Consider the following 24721-nt stretch of genomic DNA (forward strand, 5'->3'; position numbering starts at 1 on the left):
ATGAGTCTTGCCCACGATGTCTAGATCCCGACAAATAGCACCAAGTGGGACATCCCAGGTTGAATCGGTGCCTCAACAGCATAACAATACACCAACTGTTCGAGTTCCAGGCACACTCAGACTAAGAGCAGAAAACGAACCAACTGCCGAGTCTAACACTGAGGGCAGAGGCTTGCACCGGCATATACGATGGAGTGAGGATGTGGTAGATAACGAAGGAATGGGGAAAAAGAGCTCTAAAGGTGAGTACTGCTACGCTACCAACGGCGTGACCTTCTGCATCGTGCTTTCCTTGTCATCCAAGGCTAACTGACGCGGTGAATCGGTATCGACGCGTAGTATGCTGCATCTACCATAAAGCTCGTCCAGTCGGTGAAAGTAGTTCAGAGTCAGAGTCTGATTCTAATTCATCTGACCCCGATAGCGATAATGAGATAGATAATCCTAGGAACAGCCTGGGCCATTCGTCGGCGCATCATAATACCGAGAATCATTCCCATGCGCAAGAATCTGGACATGACAGGGAGAGAGGGCGGCTAACGCGTTGCCCAAATCACGGTAACACAAAGCTTAAGCGGAGGAGACCAAGCCCCAATGCGTACGAGAAGATGCCTAAGACGACAAAAGGGCGCTAGAGGATCTAGCCTTCGTGGTTATGGCAAAGGGTCGGTCTAACTTGCGATACTCAGCAAAATTTAACTGGTGGAGCAGCTCTCGCATCTTGTCAGTATACGTTGTGTAGAGTTAGCCATTGCAGTCGTTCACAAGAGATCCGTCTTCTCGGCTGGTTGACAACGAAAAGGCGATGGGGCCGAGACAAGTGTCCTTGTTCGTAGCGCTCTGCCCCAACTAATAGTGAAGGAGCCCAAGTGGTCATTGAGTTCCTTAAAGGATGTGGATTCATACAGAAGTAGCCTAACCACGGAAAGGGGTATCTATCTATCTCATAGTCTAACAAACTTCGATCCAGGGGCAATGTAGATGCAGATTGTCCCCGAACATGATTAATAGATCACAATATCATACTTTTTCTCCTGGCAGCGCGTGGCACGCGCCTCATCTGCCTGGCATCTATTGCTAGTCCCATGGCTGATGGAGGAGCTTCTGTGGCATACATAAATACCCTCGGTTCGCTGATACTCCCAACTGATGCATCATTAGACCCTCCTAAACAAGCTCTAGACCCTGTCATACTTTCTTTCTCGGTACCTGAAACACTCATCTCGGGTTCTGGGGAATGATTATCCCGCCTAGACGATCTGGGGTTTGAGGAGTGCCGTCGGGACAGCCTGCTGGTAACTGCTACTGCTCTAGGTATACTCTTGTATAACTCCATCGGCATGTCACTAGGGCCCATTGCAGTCGGTGATCCATGCTTCCCTGTGCTTCCCGTTTGTACCCTGGCCATAGATTGGTCACTTGAAACCCCATTCAGCTCGCGGCCCCCTACCATCCGACAGGCCTGGGCTTCGTTTATATCATTCGTAGGACCATTGACAGGTGGTGCATCTTCTTTACTTGCAAGTGAAGCCTTCCTTTGTTTCCGAGACATCATGTTCGCTGGTTGTCTAGGAAGGTTGCCGGAAGAGGCCGTCGGAAGTGCGCTAGGGTCACTGCCTTCCGTGTCTGAGTCTCGCTTTTTTCTTGCATTGATTTTGCCACTTTTACGCTCGTCAAATTCATCGTTTGAAGTCGTTCGTACATAACTGGAAGCGGATGTCCTCCTTGGATGATGGTCGCCTCCGACTGCTGCTATGAACTCATCCGTAGGACGTCTCATCTTATCCCTAAGATTAGGTTCTGCGTAGCTTACGACAGATCTCTGGCGCCTCGTGGGTCGAGATGAAGTATTAGGTAAGGACATCGATGTCTCAAGCTCGTGTTGTACTCGAGATACTTGATCAGGTGGCGAAGATGAGCGTGATGTGTCTTCAGACACGTGAGAGTGATTTCGAAGATACTCATTCCCACCCTCTTCTTGCCTGGCCTTATCCGAACCATTGCAATGTGACTTCTCGTTCGGGACTATTTTTTGACCACGTATATCCTCCTGCAAATGGGCTGGGGCTACCGGTCCATTCTCGTCGATCGCATTGTTCGTTCTTGCTAGGGTCTTACAGTCTTGTTCACGGGCTCCAATAGCTTGGGGTTCGATTGAAGACAAGTTTGCGCTCTCTGTATTTAGGTTAGCTGCACTGTTCATAGAAGAGCGATTAATTGCAGCTTACTCGGCTCGAGAGCTTTCCGCTTAGGTCGGCTATCACTCTTAGAGCCTCCCTTCTGGGAGATCTGCCTCTTAACTGGAGACTGATCGCTGCGTATCAGTAGTGATTGATCATGCGTCAACTGTGGCAACTGGGTAGGTCGAGTGAATTGGAAATCATCTTCATCTGGGAGTGCTGGTGCAAACTCGCCATCGTCACTACCAGAGAATTTACGTTTGGAACCTGGATTTAGCAAGAAATTTGACTCTCTTCGTGCAGGAAAATCTCGGGGGCTCATGTCGTAGATATCCTCGCGTATTTTGCCGGATCCAGCCTTCCTCTTTTTTCTTGTTTCGAGAGTTGGGGGGAGAAGAACCTCGTTAGGACTTGGGGAGCCGTCAAACTCTTGGGTATTAGTAACTCCTTCAAACAATGTCGAGGATGGATTATCGGCCATGCTGTCTATTTGGGATATCGAAGGTTCGTCTTGGCCCGAAGATGGCGCGACGTTCATATTGTTGTTCATCAGTTCTTGCATTTCCTGCGGTCTGCTGACTTTCAGTATAAGGTCTTATTGCTCCGTGAGAAACGCCATGCCCCACTTACTCTAATGTCTTTCGTGGATAATATTTGTCTTCCAGGATAACCGGAAGCCTACCGTCTTGCTCGGGTGCGCGATAAGCTTCAAGATCAGCTATGTTATGTCTTGAATCTAAGCCTGGTCGTTCCTGATATACAACTTCTGTTATCCCGCCAGCTGACTTGTTGAATCTGCGCGGTAATGCGCCCAAATCAGCTACTAAGCCTCCTATCTCCATCAACTTATTGTCAAGTCTCGCCTTGATGTCGTTGACTCCATCCTGAAACAACTTGGCCGCCTCAAATCTCTCTATTTCTTGGCTAAGATTGATGACTTGCTCCCTGAGGGAAACATTTTCTGAAAGGAGATGCGAAACTTCAGACTCAAGGCTGCGGATTCGAAGGGACTGTATCGAATTCACTCGGGCAATTTCGCGATTCTGGCGCACGAATCGCCGTTTCACTAGGGCATTGAAGAGGTTAACATCCGGTGGCTTTCCGGGCACTAGTGGCCCAAGAGTGTTGCATATAACTCACAGATTTCAACGGATTCCGTCGAGGTTGTTGATTCGTTTAAGCGAGCCATGCTTCATAAGCCGATGCAGAATGCACTGTCTGCCTTGCCTTCCCTTCGCTGACCAGGTCAGTTGCGGGGGAACGTGATGAAGATTGATGAATTAAGAAGACCGTGTTCTGGTCGTTAGGTGGTTGGTAAAGATTCCCTGTGGGTGGGTTACTTGAAAGAGCATGTAAACAGAGTGCTACTAAGTTGTTGATATTTGTCCCGACTAGGATTAGCGGGTAACGTGGGTTGGCTGTTTAGGAAGGCATAGACGGACTTTACCACTTATTACATACTCCATAGTCCTCACGTCTCTGACAGTCTACAGTTATCATTCGCTTTGGATCCAGAGATAAGAAAATATTTTCCAGGTGTTTCGTTCTACCAATTCTTAACTCGAACCCCCTTGTTGAAATGACCTACATGTCGCGGCCTACACCGATGCTTCCGTCAATGTCTTCTACAGGCTCATCTTTTCGCCAGCCAAATACTCATCATGCTGCACCCCAGCAGCAATCGTCAGCCCTGGCAGCCCGGATTGCGTCGAAGAAGGCCGAGCTAGATAATCTGAAGCAACTTCGTGATATGAGTTGTGCACTAGCAATGCAAATGCAAGTCTTAGAAGAGAAGATAGGGACGCTTAAGGATGGCACAGAAGGTTCGTTAACTTTGGTTTGCACATGCTGCCATTTTAGCATCGAAGACAGCTCTTGTGATTCCTCGAAGGGAATACTATTCAGTGGATTGGTCAACTACGTGCTCTTCATGCTAATGCTTGTTGTCTTCTCGAGTCTAGCTGTTGCATGCGTTCTTGCTAACTGGGACAATGTTCTGCGGTCGATTAGCATGGCCTCCAGTAAGCCCACCACCTTGTTCTTCACCTGTGCTAGCACCGCTAAAATCTGTATCATTGGTTGCCATTGCTGACCCCTTGGTTCCCTGAACAGCAGAAGCTGTAACTGTTCAAAGACCGATAACGCAAAATCCAAACACCTTGTCTGAGGATGATAAAACAGGTGATTCTCCCATGCCTGCGACTCTAGTCCGAATTCCAGCAGATCAAGCAGCAATGGCGGGAGAGTAATGCGCGGCTTCTGTTAAACCAGCAGTGGTCATTATGAGTTATACATCTTCTAGCATTGCCGCTCAAAATGGTGAACGCCTTGACACAAGGCCAAACGAAACTGATAGCGAGCGCTCGCTATATAAATTCAATGCAGTGTCGGACTCACTATAGTGTGACTCAACCAACAGGAATGCAACATACGCACTGTAATTGTTATTGTTCTGGAACACCGGCATGGACGGGTGCACCGTTGTGTATTTCATTCTGGCTGGAAAAGAAAATTAGCCCGCTTTGTGGTTAAGCGAGTTGCTTCCTATATACCTGATCATATACACTAAGACAGAGTATGCAATTCTTGTGTAATTCAGCCAGCATGCACATCATTGTCTGTCTAATATGAGACAGCTCGATATGCATCTCCCTTGACCTGTCTATGCTAGGTAAAGGAGACTAGGGAGCATTTGGGGCCTTATGAAGTGGAAAATTAGTCAAAGTAGCAAATTAACATTGTGAGTTTCATTTTGTGACCCTTGAAAACCGCCTAAAACTATTAGTTGTTAAAGATTGTACTGGGCCTTCAGCTACAATTCTTTTATACAAGCATATCCCAGAGATTCTTCAATTTACTATGTGAAGGTTGTTCGTGTTTTGGTTTCTTCCTCCCGGTTCAGTGAGGAAGCTTCTTTTGTTCCAACTCTCCCTCCATCGCCCTCCCTTCTTTCTCTTTTGTGGGCATATTCATGTGTTTCTGCAGGGAATAAGAATGATCAGATCTACATCCCACCCAGGGTTTTCCTGACTGAGGCCGATACACAAGATTCGCGTGTCCTTTTAACAAGCTAGTGACCGTCAAAGTCATCCCTACAGTGCATCATGATCCTTCTCGCAGGGATCCTTTTGGAGTCCTAGTTCAAGCTATACAGTAGGCTTTTTGTCTTGCATGCATTGAAACAGCAACTAAATATCTTAAGGAGAGTACAGAGTAACTTGAAGCCGACCCCTTGTCGTATCCTGTATCATATATGTAGTAGATATGTTTATTTGTACCTAAGGCACAGCTTATTGAATGATAAACCACACCTGACCCCCGGCAAGTCAAAGGAGATAGAAGCCTGGGAAACGAAGAATGAAAGTTCTTTATTTTAAGCTATCCTGTGTTACCCTAATTTGAATCATGGCGGAGCGGCTGCGATGGCTTACCGTATACTGTGCAGGTGTCAAACTATTGTAACAATTGCAGCCACATGACTGTGTAATTCTATAGTCTAGAGGATAATCATATGCCACAGATGAAAATGCAGGAAATATATAAATGCCTGGCAGTGTAACACTAATACGAGCTGGCACTGTAACAGAACAGTTACCCTTTATTAAGTGTGTAGACTTCTCATTACATCGGAGTATAACTGCAACGTTTTATCTTATAATCTTCAACAGCATCACACCTCGCAGGGTGTTTGTTGCTGAATTTTATGGATAAGGGTAATGTTGACACACTGATGCCATCGTAATATATTATGTATTGATGGTATAGAGGATAGAGGCAGACTGATCGAGTATCACTGAAGCCACAACGTAGGAATCCCCACAACTCAAATACAACGTGGCAATAGTATGTACCTAATCTGCTCTTTTACGTGGCTGCATTTACCACCATGTCGCTACATATTTTCGAATGGGACCCGGGTAAGAGCAAAGAAGGACGTTGGCCCGCCGTTTACAATCAGAGTATAGTGGTGAATTTTTGAAACTTCACATATCCTAAGTTAAGTTGAAATGACCTACCTTATCATATGGATAAGCGACTTGGACGATACATAAGTTATTAAATCTGCCTTACGGAGTAGTTTACGTCCACTTTCTTGACCATACCCAGTCTAGGGGCAGCTAGTCGCATCTACCTATCATACTCTGTACTCCGTAGATTTAATCACCCGTCAACCACTCCCCACAATTAACCCCAATCCAGTGCAGAACGCGTGATCATGAATATTATCATTTGTATGGAGGGCAGCTGGAGAGGATGGTGTGTTTCTCCACCTTACAAATTAGTAGGTGTGTCGCTCCAATCACTGATCTTATGCACTCTTGCTCATCCAATCTTCCGGGCCATCCCTTCAAATTAGACATTCTTTCAATGAACAGCTGCCCAGGGGTTTCTTCTTCACGAAATAGTGATACCACTGGATGTTTTGCCCACGCCACTGCTGCAGTGACCTGATCACCTTGTGTATAAACGAAACAACAACCCCTCCCTTGATCTTTGATTGCCTAGCACACATCAAGTTGAAGTCCTAAGAAAAAGAAAGGAAATATCTACATTCTATTGTGATCGGGTTCTTCTCCCTTGCTACCCAAGCATACACCTTGTGTACTCAGTACTGTACTTGTACTGGGCATAGATAACTGTACCACTAAGATTGATTAATCTTAGCTCAGCCCTCCTTCTCCACAGGGCGTAGAACCAAGAGGTATGACTCGGTAAATAAAATCAAGCACCTTGTAACTTGTATAATAATAGACTATATGGCGCGTTATGGCTAAAACGATCAAACACTGATGGCGGCTTGTGCTAAATATATATTAATAAATATCTTCCTTGCTAAACTGCTCACCCTTCTACTTGTCACAGTTGCTAGCACCACTCTTTGTCATTTATTCCTCTATTTTATTCTAGGCCGTCCTTCCACTAATCCCTATTCATTACACTTACATAGTCATCCTACATAATCTCAATAGGATCAACCAACGCCTAACAACGACCCAAGATGAATTCGGTATCTGAGTGATTTAAGATGACTGCATTGTCTTAAACTCACCCTTCTCCCATCGTTGCCTTCGCACCTGAAGGCCACTGTTACCCCTCCACTTCCAAGATCGGCGTTCGATTGGTACCTGTGTGTCCAACTATCGTGACTTGATGCCCCTCCTCCTCAGACTGTTCTATAATCGCTTGTCACCTCGATTCTTCAAGGTCATATAGTCCAGAATGGCCACGGGATGCTCTCTTGACTTTTGTCTAGTTTGTGACAGACAGACATTGGGAGGACCTTACTGTTCTCAATCCTGTAGACTGGCCGAGATAGATCTCACGGAGGAGGCTGTGGTGACTGGTACTCCTGTGTCGGTCCACCTACAATGGACTCAGAGGGCTACAACAGAAATTGCAACCGAAGCCTCTCGAGTTAGTACTGTTCAGGGCCATACTGGGAACTCAAGTTTATCATCTAATAATTCCTCTACTTCACCATGGATGATCTCGCCGTCGTCTTCTCAAACGTCTCTTTCCTCACTCAAAAGCAACTTATCACAACACCCTACGATCTCAGACCGAGTTCAAAATCAATTGCGTGACTATGCAAGCTGCTTTGACCAAGTTCGCGACTTGAAGAGACGAATAGCTTCATAAGGCTTCACCATGGTTACCATACTCGTGAATTTCCACATCTGAACCTATTTCGAGACCTTACTGGCGAATAGACAAAATATAGTTCTTACATTCCTATATATCTCCCTTGTGTATGCGGTTTGCGCGTGAGCGCCACTTTGTTCTCTTTTTTGTCTAAACACCACAAACACATAACTGTGGAGCGAGACTAGTTAAAGGATACGGTCCGCAGAAGCTGTATAACACTTCCGTATTGAACCAAGAGGCTACCTTGCTCCCTTACCTGTTGGGAATAGCCTCTTCATATCTTTGGTTGCCGAGCATATCTTAGCAATGTAAAACATAACTATCCGATAGCTGTTAAATAAGGATTACAAGGCTGATTGCAAGTCTTCAACAAATATTATAACATAGGACTCGTGCCTTTGATTATCATGTGAAATAAAGGGGGGAAAGCAGAACTGCGTCTGTTATTACGCACAGTAGAATGTCAATGATGGTTTATAATATGCTCAAAATTGGAAGAACAGGCGGAATATAAAATAAAAGAAAGGAAATGGATAAAGAAGCAACTTGTTTTCCATCCCCACGGAAGATCTACATCAGCATAAAACATCCGTTCAGCAAAAACCACGCTCATATAACATGCTTCAATGGAGACGCCGAGTCAAGAACATTCTCAAGCACTTTATTGTCCCTAGGAATAAACCTGACCTTATACTTCTTCGGGATTGCCACTAGGCTTGTGGGATCTGAATTGCCACGGACTGGATGCCAGTCGATCTCGTCATATGGTTCAATCCTGAAGCTGCTAATGGTGCGCATGAAGATTAAATATAGTTCACGGTTAGCAAGGAGTGAGCCTGCACACATGCGGTAACCTAGCCCGTAGGTGAACAAAGGTGCATCGGGTTGTTCAAGCCATCTCTCTGGCCTAAACTCCTCAGGGTCGCTCCAGGTATCGGGATCTGTGGAAGGTATAGCGTTATTTAGGTGAGGCCTCAATAGATGATAAAAGGTCAAATCAAAGGAATAACAATAGATTACATACCCATGTTACAAGCCCACGAATTTAAAAAGAAAACCGTTCCCTTAGGAATTATATTGCCATCGTAGGTAATATCTCTGATTGATGTCCGAGGGAGAGCCAGACGAAGGACCGTAAAGTACCTATACGGTGTTTCTTAGTTAACCCACTCAACTCGTGCTACCAGGGATGACGAACCTTAGACACTCTCTTACCAGCGCAGCAACGTATGCGCATTTCTGGTCATCCGCAGCATCGCACATTGGTTGGTTAGGGCCATACATATTCAGAATCGCTTCTGCGGCTTTGTCTTGGATGTCTGGGCGCTTGGCAAGGAGACCGATACTCCAAGCCACAAGCGTAGTAACCGTATCAAGTCCTCCTGAGAGCATAGTCAAGCTGATAGAGGTAAGTTCTTCTGAGTTCAACTTCGCTTCCTGATCAAGGATGACATTGGCTTGGATACAGGGTTTATGGGTTCCTTTCTCCATACGGTAGTCTAGATCACGGTTGAGTCCATTAAGGTATTTATCTCGACGATCTCTCATCTCCTTGGCTTTCTTCGAGTTAGTATTGAAGGGGTTCAGCCGCAAGAGGGGTATATAATCTTGCAGGTTGCTTGTGGTGCTCCTGAATTTGCTTATTTCCTCCTCCACGTGAGTGATTTCGTTGAACAAGTCCTCTTCTTGTGAGACCACACGCACACCCCAGTTGAGTGTCAAAGCCAAACTCAGACTAAGGCGTTGGATCATCGCCATGGGATCCACTGGTACGTTCCCACCCTCTCCATACTTAAGAAGTTCCACCACGAATGCTTTGGACTCTGCATCCAGATGCGAGACATAGGAATCCACAGATGGTCGGTTAAGGGCTGAGGCGGCACCCTTCCTACGTCTTTTCAGCGAATCACTGTAAGGGGAAGTCCCGATGGTTGTGCCAGCAGTGTTGGACACGATCTGTCATAAAATCTGTCAATAGTGCACATGCTGAGAAGTAAATACCGGGCCAACTATACCTTATGGAAGGTGTAAAACTCAGGCCTTGAACTTAGGGCCTGTGCATTCTGCCCGAAAATTGCTTTTGCAGAGACGGCAGAGTTCACAACAATTACCGGAATATTCCCCAACTGAATCTGATAAACGGGTCCGTAGGTCTTGGACCATATGCGATACTGTTCAGCAGCGTTCTTGCGAATTTGGGCGATGTTCCCAATTAAAGGTAGACCACGAGGCCCCTTGAATCCTGGAACACGAGAGGAAGCACGGATGAATTCATTGACAACGACGTAAAGACAAGCGGTGAAAAGGGCTGCTATAGCTATTGACTGTAGAGGGGTATGAATAAGGCTTTGGCGTATGGAGGACAGAGTTGCTGTTATGGCCATGCTGGACTATCTGAAGTTTGCTTCTATTGTCGTGGTTAGTCGGGGACAGAGGATGCTACACGTCCATGAGGCCTTAAATGTAGAAAGTCCTCGCAAGCCGCAATGGAGGAATTTTCCGTTCTTTTAGACATAGGAAAGTAGGGTCTATGAGCTCGACTCTACCCCACGTTTTCTACATAGAGGAAGTATTTCGGGTATAGCATAGAACGATGCGATGTTCATCGCGGAATTGATGCATCTGTTGTTACTAGAGCCGAGCGAATTCCGCACCCGGAACATTTCCGCGAACAGCCAATTCCCGGATAAGAGATATAAGTGCGTAAAATCGGTGAACATACACCTTAATCTGTGTTCTCAATTTTGGGGCCTTATATCCTCCTGAGACTATGTATGTTGTGTTGTAGCACAGGTCTGTGCAATGCGATTAGTGGATAGGCATCGATCTGGATCTATAGTGATGAGCACTAGAGGCCAAGATAATGACACATATTGAACCCACATGGCCTAGTTTTGCACAATTAGTTAGTGCATGTGTTCATACATCCTTTCCTCTATGAGGTTTGCTAGGTATGTATAAACCCGACTATGGCAAAAGATGATGTGGGCAGTGATGTTCCTGCCGCAATTAGTCTGATAGCTTAATAAGTTTACAAGCCCTAGAGTGAATTGAATGCGCTGGAGGTGATCGCGATGATCTCTCTCCGTGGTTATTTTTCTTTTTTTTTTTTACCGATGTTCACCCTCGACGATATCAATATCATACTATTGTGAATGTATCCATACTTTACAGATAATTGGCGATAACACCATTGCAGCGGACACTATCGATGACTGGTGCATATGGGTAGTAACGAGTAATAGCTGGGAGATACTCCACTGTCAGGGTCTGGCTGGATAAGTGGATAAATCTCCGTAGCCAAGGCCTTGGAAATTGATAAAGCCAAACTTCCCAATCAACATACTGCTACTTACCTAGTAACTACCACGTAATGCTCTGCCCGGCCCCAGCCTTGTCCAGGGGATTATGGAATTTTCCTTTTTCTTCTTTCGAATTTTTTTCCTTTTTATATGATATGAGCCCTTTATGTACCGATCGCGAGCACAACTTTCACTATATATAGAACATGCGCCACTAGTCCCGTACTGGGGATCAAGCTTCTTGCCAATTATCGACATACTTGGTAAATAGGCATGATAATGGGTTTGTCATTTACTGCCCCAGCAATAATCGCGTGATATCCAGTCTGCCGCTAGTCGATCTCTATTATCCAGAGTCTATGCAACAAGGGGTCATGTGCTGGGGATCATTCTGGGCTCGAGGGCCTGGACCGCCCGAAGCTGTTGTGTACTAAGTACAGGAATGGTAATGGCCACAAAACTTTGCTGGTCACATGGAGGCACGGAGTTCGGGAACGACACCTATATCACGTACTAGTGAGTCCCACCCAGGCCCCGGTGCTGCCGAGCTTTTCATTGGTGGGACAATCTGATTTGCGCCGTGTTGCCGTCATATGGACCCGCCCCCGTCCTGCCTCCAACCATTCCCGGATTTTCTTGTAAGGAAATGCCCATGACGCATGACGAAGACGAGAAAGACTGGAAGGTTACCCGGTCCGTCATCTCGGGACCGCGCATTCCCCAATTACACAGTCTCCGACGCTCTAGTTATTTGGGCTCTCTCTTCCCATCCTCCCATTCTAAGCGATCCATCCAGTCTCCTTTCCTTCGAACTCCAACCCCCTACTTCTTCAATTCTTTCGTTGCCTGCTCACTCTGTTTTCACAACCATTTGACTCCCCGAGCAGTATAGGTACGTAAATACCATTTCCGAGTCATTGTCGAAAAAACTTCTTCCACGCTCGGTATTTCGAGCCTTGTCAGACCATTAACTCACGTTAAGAACAGAGAAAGGTTTGCGCAAATACGTGCTCTGTATACAGTTTCTGTTAACGCTTGTTTCCTGCACTTCTGGGGTTGATTTACTGGGAAACTTCGTGGCCTCACCTATCTCGCCGGACCTCTGTGCCATAGTTTATCCCTTGACATAATGGCTGCTCGTCATTCCCGCAGACTCTTGCGGCCTTTGCTTTATACTTCGGCTGCAGCGGCTGCAGGAGCTGGTGTTCTGTACATCTCCTACCGTCCCCGCAACATCCCTGGCTCGGAAGCTCCCGCCGTACCACCGCCTGGCTATCACGAGGGAAAACTTGTTCCTCCGAGCTTTCCCTCAATTAAGTCGCGCCTGGAACAGATCCAGGATTTGAAGCGCAGTTCCAGTGGTGATGATTCAGATGTGTATGACCTCCTTGTTATCGGTGCTGGCGCCACTGGGTCAGGTATCGCCTTAGACGCAGCGACACGAGGTTTAAAGGTGGCGGTTGTCGAAAGAGACGACTTCAGTTCTGGGACAAGTAGTAAGAGCACGAAACTGGTCCACGGCGGCGTCCGCTACCTGGAAAAGGCTGTATGGGAACTAGATTACAACCAGTCAGTTTTCTTTATGAATAATTTTAAAAAGTGAGACATGCTATAGGATGGAAACTGACTTCCCACATAGGTACAAACTTGTCAAGGAAGCCTTAAGGGAGCGCAAATACTTTTTGAACACTGCTCCTCACCTCTCCAGCTGGCTTCCTATCATGGTTCCCGTTCAGAAGTGGTGGCAAGCTCCCTATTTCTGGGCTGGTACCAAGTTTTATGACTACTTGGCTGGGTCAGAGGGAATTGAGAGCTCCTATTTTCTGCCTAAAAGCAAGGCTATTGATGCCTTCCCTATGTTGAGAAAAGATAATATGATTGGTGCCATGGTTTACTACGGTATGGACTTCATTAAGAATGCTGCCTGCTGAATTTATCAACACTTTAGCATTACTGATAGCATATACAGATGGCGCTCACAACGACTCTCGAATGAACGTGTCTCTTGCGATGACAGCTGCATTGTATGGAAGCACTGTTGTGAATCACATGCAGGTAACTGGCCTCACCAAAGATGCCTCGGGCAAGCTGAACGGGGCACGAGTGAAAGATATCATACCAGGAAAGAATGGACAAGAGGAAGGAGAATTCACTATACGGGCCAAAGGCATTATCAATGCGACCGGTCCCTTCACTGACTCCATCAGAAAGATGGACGAACCTGACGTGAAAGAAATTGTTGCACCTAGTTCTGGGGTTCATGTTATATTACCTGGATATTATAGTCCTTCGAATATGGGTCTCATTGACCCATCCACGTCCGATGGCCGTGTTATCTTCTTCCTTCCATGGCAGGGTAACACAATTGCTGGGACTACTGATCAACCTACCGAAATCACGACTCAACCCGAGCCGTCTGAAAAGGACATCAACTGGATTCTATCAGAAGTCCGTGGCTACATAGCCCCTGATATCAACGTTGAGCGGAGCGATGTGCTGGCAGCATGGTCTGGTATTCGACCTTTGGTTCGTGATCCTAAAGTGAAGAGCTCCGAAGCTTTGGTTCGCAACCATCTTATTACTGTTTCTTCGTCCGGGCTGTTGACATGTGCGGGAGGGAAATGGACGACTTACCGTCAAATGGCAGAAGAAGCTGTAGACGAGGCGATTGGTGTTTTCAATCTTAAGCCTCGGCATGTCTCCCAGGTTCCAGATATCAGTGGTGTTGGAGGCAGCGGCTTGGTGGCTGATGGTGCCGTCCTTGACGGGTCTTGTCAGACACACCAGGTTCGCTTGATTGGAGCCCACGGTTATTCTAAAACACTATTCATCAACCTCATCCAACATTTTGGTCTTGAGACTGATGTGGCCCAGCATCTAACACAATCATATGGTGATCGCGCTTGGCAGGTGGCAGCTTTGTCTTCACCGACGAACGCCCGCTTTCCTGTTCGCGGCCAACGCATATCTACATTATACCCCTTTATCGATGGCGAGGTTCGCTATGCTGTTCGCCATGAATATGCTCAAACTGCCGTTGATGTCATTGCCCGCAGAACTCGATTGGCATTTCTCAATGCTGAGGCAGCACTTGAAGCCCTTCCCAGTATCATTGATTTGATGAGCGAGGAACTCAGTTGGGATAACAAAAGAAAAGACCTCGAGTGGAAAGAGAGTGTTGGCTTCCTTGCATCAATGGGGCTTCCCAAGAGCTTCCTTGGATTGTCCAGGGCTCAGGTCGAGGCGGGCAAAGTGAAGCAGGTGGATTCTGCGGAGCACCAAGCGTCCTCTAGGACTGGTACGTAAAGAAGATACCCCTGAGGGAATGGGCTTCATAATATTAACCAATCTCTCAGATCCCCCCGCAGATGTGCTCAATAGTGATCTCCACCCCGAGACTTCTGTGGCTTCTGAAGCATCAAGTCGCTTGATAAGTTCAGAATCCGTTGCAAACAAATAGAATATCATGATATATAGAGCGGGTGTGTATAAGTGTATAATAAAGCCGTCATAATGGAAGAATATGTACAATGGTTATCTTTAATGTGCATTTCAGATCTGTCTATGCGCGTTTCACGTCGTCACGCCATGGGTTGACCATGCAGAACAATCCTCCGAGAGATATACACCCCGAAATAGTAGCCGAGTTTTCGCATGCTCTCTCTAAAGCTCTTCGTTTGGTAGCCATATGCTGATGGGCTCTAATATAATGAAAGTCCTCGTGGACATTACACATACATAGTCGAGTTTTCTGTCGTCCTCTCTTCCATATTCTATACTCTCAGGTTGCCTCGAAGGGTCAGTCCAAGCGTATCAATTGTCACCGGCCAGTTTCATCCGCATAGCTGATTTGGGATACCATACTGGCACTAAGACTGAGGTATATACCCTCTGTCTCGCATCCTCACGCCTCTGATGCGGTTTTGCTACGAGTGGTTTGCATATACCGAGAACGTCGAGTAGACTGAGCGAAACAAGGATCCCCACATCAATCGTTCTCTTTTTCTATTTGGCCTAATCTTTGAGATTCCATCCTCCCTGGTTTGGCCCGAACAGGTTTTCTGCTATTAGGGTATCTCTATCGACTCGCTATCAGACACTTATATAAGAGTACGTGATCGAGGATATAGTCTGGCTGACTGAACACCAAGAACGGATTGTAAACGTCTAGACGCCCTAGGGACCTCAATACAGGGCACCAGTGTACCTGTAGCATTTATGTATGTAGTTGTATATAGTATGTACATTTATTCATGATACGGAGTTCTAGTCTAAGGTCCAGAAATAGAACGGTAGATTGAGTAACCCCCAAGTCTCCGTACAGCCCAGTCAATTGAAAAAGCTACGGAATGCAGCTCACACTAGGAGATACCTTCTGGTTAGGTCATAACAGCCATATTCGATGACCCAGGGAAATACAGCTCCAAATAGCTAGTAGTAGTAGATATCCAGCGCTACTATAGTCCCAAGCTTAGGGCCACAGTATCTGAAGACAAAGGTCCTTTAAAGCAGTAAAATACCGCAGGATTAAATTATGAAAGAGGAAAATCTATATCTTCGGGATCAGACTACTAGTCGATAATCCGAATATTTACTATGTACTGCGTATATGAAGGTATCATAATTAGTAGATAGTAGTATAGTGGAACCCTGTAAATAGATTTAATTGGCTGATATATCGTGTATTGCTGTCTGTGCTTCGTACACTTGGTCATATTTTACATGTCCGGAAGCTACTTTGCTCTTTTGTCTACGTTTTACGCACTTAGTTTCCGTTAGGAAAAGAACTAGTTGAATAAGATCACGGGGATTGATTTCAGTGCCATTAAGAACTCTGTGTGTATACTTACATAATTGCATGACTATAACTATACAGATACTTAGAGTGCGTATTAGATCAAAGGTTTGGTGACTTCCCCAACAAGGTGTGACCGTGTAGAAATAAGCCCTCTTTAATGGGTTACATGGAGAGTATTTCTATGTTCCAACAGACCCTAACAGGGTCCTTCATGTTTTAACCCTGTCTCATATCCCTGTAACCACGCAAACCCTACCTCTCGAGCTACATGTAGACTTTTGATATTTGTATGGATAGGGATCGACTGGCACCAGAAAATCCCCTGCACTCTAGGACATTTCCTACAGTCTATTTTAACAATCAAATTGAGTGCATTTATTTTTAAAAGAAACATATGGTTCAAGGTGCCACAGATAACATAATTTTTATCCTACTTAGGACGAATGTACACATATGTATACCTTTCCGTGCTAGAGATAATCAAGATGGGGAGCATGGCTGTAAAGTATCGATGGTTATTAGAATGGTTGAACACTGGTGGTGTAAAAAGAAAGGGGGGATTTAATATGGTGCCGAGACACGGTGTACCTCACTCAAAACAAATGTATAAAGATTTGGCTTTCGCCATATGTAGCTCAGCCAGTTAGACATTAGGTTGGAGTTGCGAGCCTGTCGATTGACTGAGACAGCGGGGTCGCAATAAGAGGGAAAGTCAAAGAAGAAAACAAACGGCAAAAGAGCGATGAGGAAGGTACTATGGCCCAACCACCCCCGATGCAGGCAATAAATGGCTAGGTATCAACCTTTTAGCCGCTCGGTTATCTATTAATCGATTCATACCGGATTTACGGAGTAGATCCGTAACCTATCTTTAAGCGCAATCGACAGGTACCGCCAGAACCTGTCCAATCCGGGGAACTCAAGATGCAACGATTCCCTTAGAATAATACGTCGATCTCCGCTATTTTTATGACTCCCAAAGTAATCGCATGCCTCTCTCTATGCGCGGTCAAATCGTAACCAGGAGCGGGTATCATTGGTCCTCCAACCAGAATAGGAAAAGGAAAAGATACAGAAAATCTATCATGTCACTCTGACGGCTGCATCTTTGCTTGACCCTGATATACGAAACAACCTGCTTTTTTTTTGCGAACTGGACTTGTTTTGGGCTACCACATGTAGTTGAGTCGGAGCTGTGCCGAAGGTATTGACATGTCACTTCAGTCCAGACCCGAGCTGTTTCCTCGATAATTGTTCCAAAATCGCGCCACTGCTCCTCGAGTGACAAGCGAACCCTGAAAACGGGCGATAAAATAGTTGAAGAGAGCGAATTCATCTGGGGTAAACACGTAAGTGTCCGGCTCGCTCTGTACCCTTCGCCACAGCTCCGTGACGGCACTATCAAGGATGACGCGATCGTTATCATTCTCTTCACAGTTCCTGGCTCGTTCCAAAGATTGTAGAACGTTTGGTCGCATTAAAGGAGGAGTAGAATTGGCCATTTGGAGTTTTTGTTCCTGTGATGGGCTGTTTGGTGTTGTTATCCGTAAAGAGTTTCATAGGAGAAGGCTCCTTAAAAAAAAGTGCAAAAAATAAAATAAAATAAAATAAAATAAATAAAAGAATAAAAAATAAGTAGAAATCGACACAGAAACAGCCCAGTTACTAACTACCATGGGGGGAGGCAAAGGGGAAATATTCCATCAACCGCCCCTCCCTACAACCCCCCCCCCAAAAAAAAAGAAAAAAGAAAAAAGAAAGGTAGAAAATTCACTTTTTGGAAAGCCCCGAGCCTTTTCAATTTAACACACTAGGTGGAGCACAAGGGTGTGGATCGCATTTCCTACGAGTGACAAAGATGAATACAGCTACTTTGCTGGCATTGCAGAGAACAGTTGTGAAATAATCTACCCTGTATTTGTTCTTAATTTGTCTTTAACCCTCTTCCTTTCCTATCTATCTCAAGCCAAAATAGACCACATCAGGGTCGTGGTAGGATATTTGCAAATACATCTATACCAAGGCTGTTCAAAGATCACTTTTGTCGAGATTTTGCAAAAGGAGATGCTGAGTAGATTACAAGAATAAATGCTTGCTGTGGAAGTGTCTTACTTTATTCCTCCATCTCCTTCTTTCACACACACACACACACACACATATATATACTCTTTCTCTCTTTCTCACTTTTTAATTACCCCTTCCTCTTTAACTTTTACCTGGTTTTATCTGAGAGAGACCTGTTCCGAAGAGCCATGTGGTAGGTGGGGTTTTGTACGGGCTCACCCGTTATAGTGCTAGTACTTAATTCTTGGCGTAACGGTTTCTCCTCTTGTTGGGAAACGATCTGATTCGGACTCCACAGTAGGGTTTAACGGGACTTTAAGTAGTACAGCACAATGGTCTGCTAAGGTGCCTCTCGATTAGTGGTTACAAACTAATTAGTTATGCATTTATGGTCTTCAGCTGTGACCACACCTGAGGACAACCGGGGCTTGCATGGGACAGATAATAGTAGGAAGTTGCACTTCCTCTATATTTGGCAATTACAGTTGCTCCTTTCTATAACAGAACAAGTTATATCAAGATAATGGTTGTTTAGGTTAACTACATAACGCATGGTCGATATATGGCAGCAAGAGCTTGAATCTGGCCTTCCCCCCTCCCTCTTTCTCTCTCTCTCTCTCTCTCTCTCTCTGTGTGTGTGTGTGTGCATGTGTGCATGTGCGGTCCTCCTTTCTTTCTCTCACATTTTAGACAGACGGCTTACCCGTGTGTATGAGAAAAGTGGGGTCTAGGTGGATATTCCGTGACGCCTTTAAGTACTTGGTAGTCAGTGGAAGGCTGTTAAGTGACTCGCAGCGCCGTAACACCAATGCCAGAATGTTTGATAGCGGCATATTTCTGGTAACAGACACTCTGCTCCGAAGTAGTCTACCTGAGTCCAACATTTCAGACTTAATCGAATGAGAATATGACAAATAGCTGCCTGTTGACATGTCTGTGTTGTGTAATTACTGCGGTGTACAACAACATATACGGCGTCTCATCCTATTTATATCGCTGCAATCATAAGGAAATAGGCAAAAAAGTGTTTGCTTTTTATCATAACTGTTTATTTGGCCTATGATTCTGCAGGCTTGCAGATATAATGCCTGCTCTCAGTTGCAAGTGGGACAGCCACTTGAAGCCAGTCGGATTCGGGTTCTAGCTTGAAACTACAGACATGGCTCGATATTTACAAGCGTCCTCAATTCCGAGGTCCCTTTGAGGTATATGACATGGTAAAATTGCCTACGTAGCAATTGAGCTGGCCCAGTGGAAGATTGCCTCTACTCCGCTACTGTCTCGTTTCACATATATGATACACATACAAATATACATGTGGGAAACAACTTATAGCCACTATATAAACTAGAGCACGTGATCTATCACGACTGATTTCCAAGCTTGCTCATGACCTATAGTGGGTTATGTAAATATAATACTACATATCCACATCCCCTCTCTCTCTTTCTCAGTCGAGAATGGCTACTTCAGTTTTGCGATGCTGTATAGAACTTTAACACATATATTGGGGGTGTTTTATACTAAGGGATAATATAGAGAATCCCATAAGCCCAGTAGCTCTCACGTGCACATGCGCGTGGGTGTTATTTTATCATAACCTTGTACGGAGTACATGGATACGCGTTCCCAACCAAAAGTCGTAATACACCAAGAATAAATGACTAATCTATATATGTATAACTACATTCATAAGAAGTTCCCCACAAAATCAACTAGAAGAAAATCTACACCCCACTTTCCAATACACCCTCCTGTATTCACAATTTGACAATTGGATCTGAATATTTCTCGATTATTGTCACCTGACTGAGGATCCCTTAGGAGAGATAATCGCAGCAATATGGTATACTACTTTACATCGAATGTGGTTGAGCCATCCGCTTTTATCTATGTCGGGAAAGACAAATTTGAGAGTATGACCGCTATATTTCAAGCTCAAGGAAATGGCACAAGTCTGACAACAATTGAAACTAGATGAGAATCTTATAAAATATGGTTTAGAGAAGGATGTTTGGTAATATCACAGTTTTTCGACCCTCTTTGTGGCATTGCGTGCTAACAGTCGCTGGTCTTGATGATACAGGGTTCGTTATCATCACATCTACACAGAAAAGCCCCCCTGAGCGCGGTCTAACTTTGTGACCAGTTTCATGTTGATAACCTGTCCAGTGCACATGTCTATCTCCGTCTCCGTGATGGTGAATCATGGGACAATATCCCACAACCCCTTCTGGAAGACTGCGCACAGCTTACAAAGGCGAATTCAATTGAGGGTGAACCATCTCTCCATTCATAATTCATGCATTGTGCTTCTACCAATACGTAGTGAGCTAACTTACGGGTCAGGGAATAAAAAAGACAACATCACGGTCATCTATACACCATGGTCGAACTTGATGAAAGATGGTTCTATGGCTACTGGCCAAGTCTCATTTCACAATCCCAAGTTGGTGCGCAAAGTTTTCGTACGAGAAAGGGAAAATGTTATAGTCAACCGGCTTAATAAAACCCGTGTGGAAAAATTTCCTGATCTCATGGCAGAGAAAGAGGAGTCTTTGAAAAAGAAGCAGAGAGAGGAAAGGAAGACCAGAGAAGAGCAGCGAGCAAGAGAAAAACAAGAAAAGAGGGAAAGGGAACAGTTGAAGTGGCATAAGGAGCATGCCTACGATGATCTGATGAGCGAGGAAAACATCCAGGCAAGCAGCAATCAAGATCGGGATCCTGACTTCCTTGATGACTTCATGTGATCACAAAAATCCAGTTTCCGTGGAAAACCGTTTTGTGGATTTATCAAACCAATATTTCCACTTCCACATCGGTTTAGGCATAGTACTGAACGCCTGAGAGTATCCTCACTTTGATCACCAGTTCTACCTGGTTTCTCATCGGAAACCAAAGCAAGCACTGCTTATTTTATTTTATTTTATTTTTTTTCAGTTGTATATATCCTTTTGATTTATTAGCGATCCTGTTGGCCATGAATGGTTCAATAATATCCTTTATGGTAAGTTTTTTCTGTTCTGTGTCTAACCTTTGGTCTTGGAAGCTACTACGTGGTGGTGCTTAGATGCAAATAGCTAATGGGAAAATTGGAAATTACTTGAACCCAATGACCCAAACTCGAATTCATACCACAAAATAGTAACATAGATATTGGAAGACACTTTCTTGCTTCCGCTAAGTCAGGTGCTTTCGCAGCTCAATGTATTTGAGGTACTTCGTAGTAGCATGTTGTTGTATGTACATAAATAAGCGGGAGGTTCGGGAGTTAGCGAATAACTGCGGCCGCGCTAAAGGATGTTGACAGCTATGGTCTTGATCTCGTAACCACGCCCGAGTGGCCTCCATCTTCGACTTAAGAGACATAACATATCCCGAAAATTCTATTTAAAAAAAGAGAAAAAAAAAATATGCACGAAGGTACGCATTTGACAACGAGCAGCTCGCATACTCTCTTCGTAGTGCTGTTCTTACAAATCACCCTTGAGCAGACAGCAACCCGAGAAACAAGAGGAAGAACAAGGGCTCTGCAAAGAACGGGGAAGGCAATAACAAGGATGTTGAAAAGCAGCAGGACACTTCTGCAAAGCCATGGGAGGAGGGATCATCCGACTTGCTTAACTCAAGTGTGGGTGTTCTTACGCCTAATTAATCTGCACTGCGATTACTGATAATAGAGACCAGGTCATGCCCAAGTCGACCGAGGAGACAGTTACGGAGAATCAGACCCACATGAGTGAAGATGGGAGCGCCTCCAATGATGGTAAAAAAAATGACTCCAGTAACCAGCGACAAGCAGTGTCCCTATATGGAGAAAAGGAGGACTTTCGCAGTATGGCCAAATCACCCCCCGATGCACTCCAATCGAAAGAACGGTTCGACGCTCTTGTACGGGATCGGGACTCACTACGTGCTGAGGTGACGGACATGCGGAGGTCTTTAGAAGAAATACAATCTAAGCATCGAGCGGGCATGGAAGCTCTACAGTACAAACTGAATGATGCCGAGGGCAAAAAGGAACACGCAGAATCACAGTTCCAGAAGCTATTGGAGCGCGTCAATACGATCAAGTCGCAGCTAGGTGAAAGACTCAAGGAAGATGCTGTGCGTCCGATCACATTAAACCCGAACCGTTGCTCTATAGCTAACTTTTTGATAGGAGGAACTTGCTCAAGCTAGATTGAAAATAGAGGAGCTGGAAGAACAGAACTCAGCGTTGAAAGAGAATTTTCAGGTGAAGTGCTCTGAGCTGGCAGAGCTCTCGGAAGCGAATGAACACAAGTCGAACGAGATCTCAACATTACGGGACCGGACGAACCTGTCACAGCAGAACTGGCTGAAGGAGAAGGAGGAACTACTTGAGCAACAATCATATCTTCAATCCGAATTCGAGCAAGCTAAGGAGGCCATGCACAATTGGGAAGTTCTTGCTATGGAAGAGCGGTCTATCAGGGAAACCCTAGGCGAGAAAGTCGTAGACCTTGAGGAGCAGCTTGCTAGCCTCAAAGATGCCTATGAAAGAACATCCAATGAGCGCGATTCTCAGTTAGCCGCTATGGACGGGTTACAGCGAGCCCTGCAGGAAATCCAGACAGGTAGGTAAAACCTTACATATAAATTGTCATGAATGAAAGGTTTAACCTATCCCAGCTCGCAGAAAAGAACTTCGTGAGCTCGTGGAGAGCTCGAACGCTCAACTTGAAGAGCTAAAACAGGCTCTTCATTCTGCAGAGAAAAAGGCGTTGGATGCTGATACAGTTCTCCGAAGTGCTCAGAAAGAACTGGAGCGAGTGAGGCCGTTTGAGAAAGAAGTAAAGGAAAAGAACCTCCTCATTGGCAAACTCAGACACGAGGCGGTGACGCTGAACGATCACTTGACTAAGGCCTTGAGGTTTCTCAAGAAAGGGAAGCCCGAGGACAATGTTGACAGGCACGTCGAGACTCACCATACCAGAGAAGCTCCTCAGTAGCTTTTTTGGCATCTGCTGACGATCCCTGTTAGGCATATTGTTACAAACCACTTTCTGCATTTTCTTACTCTTGATCGGTCAGACCCAAAAAAATTTCAGATATTGCAACTTATTGCAGCTCTTCTAGGTTGGACAGATGGTATGTGATGTTAATTTTTATTTCTCCTCCCTCGGAGCCGAGAGTTGACAAATCGGCATCAGAACAGCGTGAACAGGCCGGTCTAGCACGCCCAGGAACCTCAAGTACCTCTAACAAGCTTAGAGTTCCAAGTACACCTATCCATCATACCCCTAGCACCCCAACGCTGGCTACTGAATTCTTAGATAATGGGAACTCAAACAAGGAGTCGCTGGCGGAGCTGTGGTCCAACTTTCTCGAGCAGGAATCTCAGGCTGCGCAGGAATATACACAACCAAAGCCTTGAAAGCTGTAGGTATCTAGAAGACAGCCGACACACATCCGTTGCTGCTCACATATACTGTGTCAAGGGCTTGTTAGTATAGTCCTCCGTGAGCTATATGATAAGCAGGACCTTATCAGAACTTGTACTTCTAATTTTTTTGTTTATGACCGAATTTACATGCAACTGAATGAAAGCAGTCGGTTCCTGTTTGTGGTGTTTGCCGTAGTTCTGTGGTCACCGCCTTTACATAATTTATCTGAGTAAAAATGCGGCAGTTCTTGAGGTGTCTCCTAGGCTTCGTTTCCAGCTTTTCCTGTCTATGCAAGGCGTTTTAAAGTCTCGTTTAACCTTGCATTCTTATAGTGGACGTTTCCAGTTGTTCACTCGCCGCTCAGCTTTGACAATGTCAACCAGTGCTGGTGCGAATCCCGTTAGCGCATACCACTCGACGCGCGTGAACCAACTAGGATACTGACCTGTATATAGTGCAAAAGTTTCGCCCAGTAGTGGTATCGGGCCCCTCTGGTGCTGGGAAATCAACTCTACTAAAGCGACTGTTTGCTGAATATCCCGACACCTTTGGGTTTTCTGTTTCGCGTCCGTCCTGAATCTTTTTAGTTTTTCAACAACAATTCTATGCCTCGCTTTTCTGTAAGCTAACCATTGCTTATCGAGTGCAGACACCACCAGAGCTCCACGGCCGGGCGAGCAGCATGGGCGCGAATATTATTTCACAACCAAAGCGGACTTCCTGGACCTTGTGAGCAAAAATGGGTTCATTGAACATGCGCAGTTTGGAGGGAACCACTATGGTACCAGTGTCCAGGCCGTGAAAGATATTGCAGAGAGGGGTAGGATTTGTATCCTCGACATTGAGATGGAGGTAATTGAATCCATATGTTTCCACGGACCTCAAAACACATAAGCTTCACGGGGGATGAACACTAGGCCGAGAAAGCCGTACTGATGGCCTTAATTGAACAGGGCGTGAAGCAAGTGAAGCGTACCGACCTGAACGCTCGCTTTATGTTTCTCGCACCGCCGTCGGTTGAAGAACTAGAACGGAGATTGCGAGGTAGAGGTACTGAGTCCGAAGAGAGCTTGAGGTGAGTTATATCGAAAGGGTCGCATCTCTTCTGTTATATGCGAGAAGGTATTGACCGCAACTTCAACAGTAAACGCTTAGCACAGGCCAAAAATGAACTCGAGTATGCCAAGGAGCCTGGCGCACATGACAAGCTAGTTGTCAATGATGATGTGGAAAAAGCTTATGTTGAGTTGAGGGACTGGATTGTCGACAACGGTAAATTTGGCGCCTAGCAATAATCAACTAATTTATGGCATAAAAATCTGT

General features: G+C 45.4%; 9 protein-coding genes across 9 annotated transcripts; 6 read left to right on the top strand and 3 right to left on the bottom strand.

The window, feature by feature from the left end:
- Window positions 1–16: 16 nt before the first annotated feature.
- On the top strand, window positions 17–635 carry BDV27DRAFT_143405 (PPP1R11/YPI1 family protein; the record flags this gene model as incomplete). Its single annotated transcript, XM_032070092.1, has 2 exons — window positions 17–242; window positions 340–635. 2 exons carry the CDS (start codon window positions 17–19, stop codon window positions 633–635), a joined length of 522 nt encoding a protein of 173 aa, XP_031929741.1.
- A 188-nt stretch (window positions 636–823) lies between these two features.
- On the bottom strand, window positions 824–3500 carry BDV27DRAFT_87319 (shugoshin family protein). The gene is made up of 4 exons (XM_032077835.1): window positions 3321–3500; window positions 2811–3246; window positions 2229–2752; window positions 824–2175 (listed from the first exon to the last, which is right to left on the bottom strand). Exons 1-4 carry the CDS (start codon window positions 3367–3369, stop codon window positions 1013–1015), a joined length of 2172 nt encoding a protein of 723 aa, XP_031929742.1. The 5' UTR covers window positions 3370–3500; the 3' UTR covers window positions 824–1012.
- Window position 3501: 1 nt separating this feature from the next.
- BDV27DRAFT_87288 (DASH complex subunit DAD2) lies at window positions 3502–4460 on the top strand. The gene is made up of 3 exons (XM_032077833.1): window positions 3502–4003; window positions 4142–4201; window positions 4293–4460. Exons 1-3 carry the CDS (start codon window positions 3760–3762, stop codon window positions 4427–4429), a joined length of 441 nt encoding a protein of 146 aa, XP_031929743.1. The 5' UTR covers window positions 3502–3759; the 3' UTR covers window positions 4430–4460.
- A 3737-nt stretch (window positions 4461–8197) lies between these two features.
- On the bottom strand, window positions 8198–10317 carry BDV27DRAFT_87348 (cytochrome P450). The gene is made up of 4 exons (XM_032077836.1): window positions 9842–10317; window positions 9025–9782; window positions 8851–8969; window positions 8198–8767 (listed from the first exon to the last, which is right to left on the bottom strand). The coding sequence occupies exons 1-4, from the start codon at window positions 10208–10210 to the stop codon at window positions 8436–8438; spliced, it is 1578 nt and encodes a 525-aa protein (XP_031929744.1). The 5' UTR covers window positions 10211–10317; the 3' UTR covers window positions 8198–8435.
- A 1402-nt stretch (window positions 10318–11719) lies between these two features.
- BDV27DRAFT_124937 (glycerol-3-phosphate dehydrogenase GUT2) lies at window positions 11720–15309 on the top strand. Its single transcript, XM_032066216.1, has 5 exons — window positions 11720–12020; window positions 12116–12697; window positions 12768–13027; window positions 13098–14426; window positions 14485–15309. Exons 2-5 carry the CDS (start codon window positions 12258–12260, stop codon window positions 14586–14588), a joined length of 2133 nt encoding a protein of 710 aa, XP_031929745.1. The 5' UTR covers window positions 11720–12020; window positions 12116–12257; the 3' UTR covers window positions 14589–15309.
- A 1837-nt stretch (window positions 15310–17146) lies between these two features.
- On the bottom strand, window positions 17147–17428 carry BDV27DRAFT_143410 (uncharacterized protein; the record flags this gene model as incomplete). The annotated part of the gene is made up of 1 exon (XM_032070093.1): window positions 17147–17428. One exon carries the CDS (start codon window positions 17426–17428, stop codon window positions 17147–17149), a length of 282 nt encoding a protein of 93 aa, XP_031929746.1.
- Window positions 17429–19717: 2289 nt separating this feature from the next.
- Window positions 19718–20346, top strand: BDV27DRAFT_124939 (putative DUF814 domain protein). The gene is made up of 3 exons (XM_032066217.1): window positions 19718–19906; window positions 19968–20007; window positions 20139–20346. Exons 1-3 carry the CDS (start codon window positions 19834–19836, stop codon window positions 20287–20289), a joined length of 264 nt encoding a protein of 87 aa, XP_031929747.1. The 5' UTR covers window positions 19718–19833; the 3' UTR covers window positions 20290–20346.
- A 960-nt stretch (window positions 20347–21306) lies between these two features.
- Window positions 21307–23747, top strand: BDV27DRAFT_87445 (putative Golgi matrix protein). The gene is made up of 7 exons (XM_032077837.1): window positions 21307–21413; window positions 21485–21621; window positions 21678–22097; window positions 22153–22588; window positions 22644–22923; window positions 22996–23102; window positions 23165–23747. Exons 1-7 carry the CDS (start codon window positions 21404–21406, stop codon window positions 23386–23388), a joined length of 1614 nt encoding a protein of 537 aa, XP_031929748.1. The 5' UTR covers window positions 21307–21403; the 3' UTR covers window positions 23389–23747.
- A 23-nt stretch (window positions 23748–23770) lies between these two features.
- On the top strand, window positions 23771–24687 carry BDV27DRAFT_155681 (guanylate kinase; the record flags this gene model as incomplete). The annotated part of the gene is made up of 5 exons (XM_032072189.1): window positions 23771–23786; window positions 23854–23964; window positions 24048–24250; window positions 24352–24473; window positions 24543–24687. The coding sequence occupies 5 exons, from the start codon at window positions 23771–23773 to the stop codon at window positions 24685–24687; spliced, it is 597 nt and encodes a 198-aa protein (XP_031929749.1).
- Window positions 24688–24721: the final 34 nt, after the last annotated feature.

Source organism: Aspergillus caelatus (genome assembly GCF_009193585.1).
Source record: "Aspergillus caelatus strain CBS 763.97 unplaced genomic scaffold BDV27scaffold_47, whole genome shotgun sequence".
In the NCBI taxonomy this organism is placed as follows: domain Eukaryota; kingdom Fungi; phylum Ascomycota; class Eurotiomycetes; order Eurotiales; family Aspergillaceae; genus Aspergillus; species Aspergillus caelatus.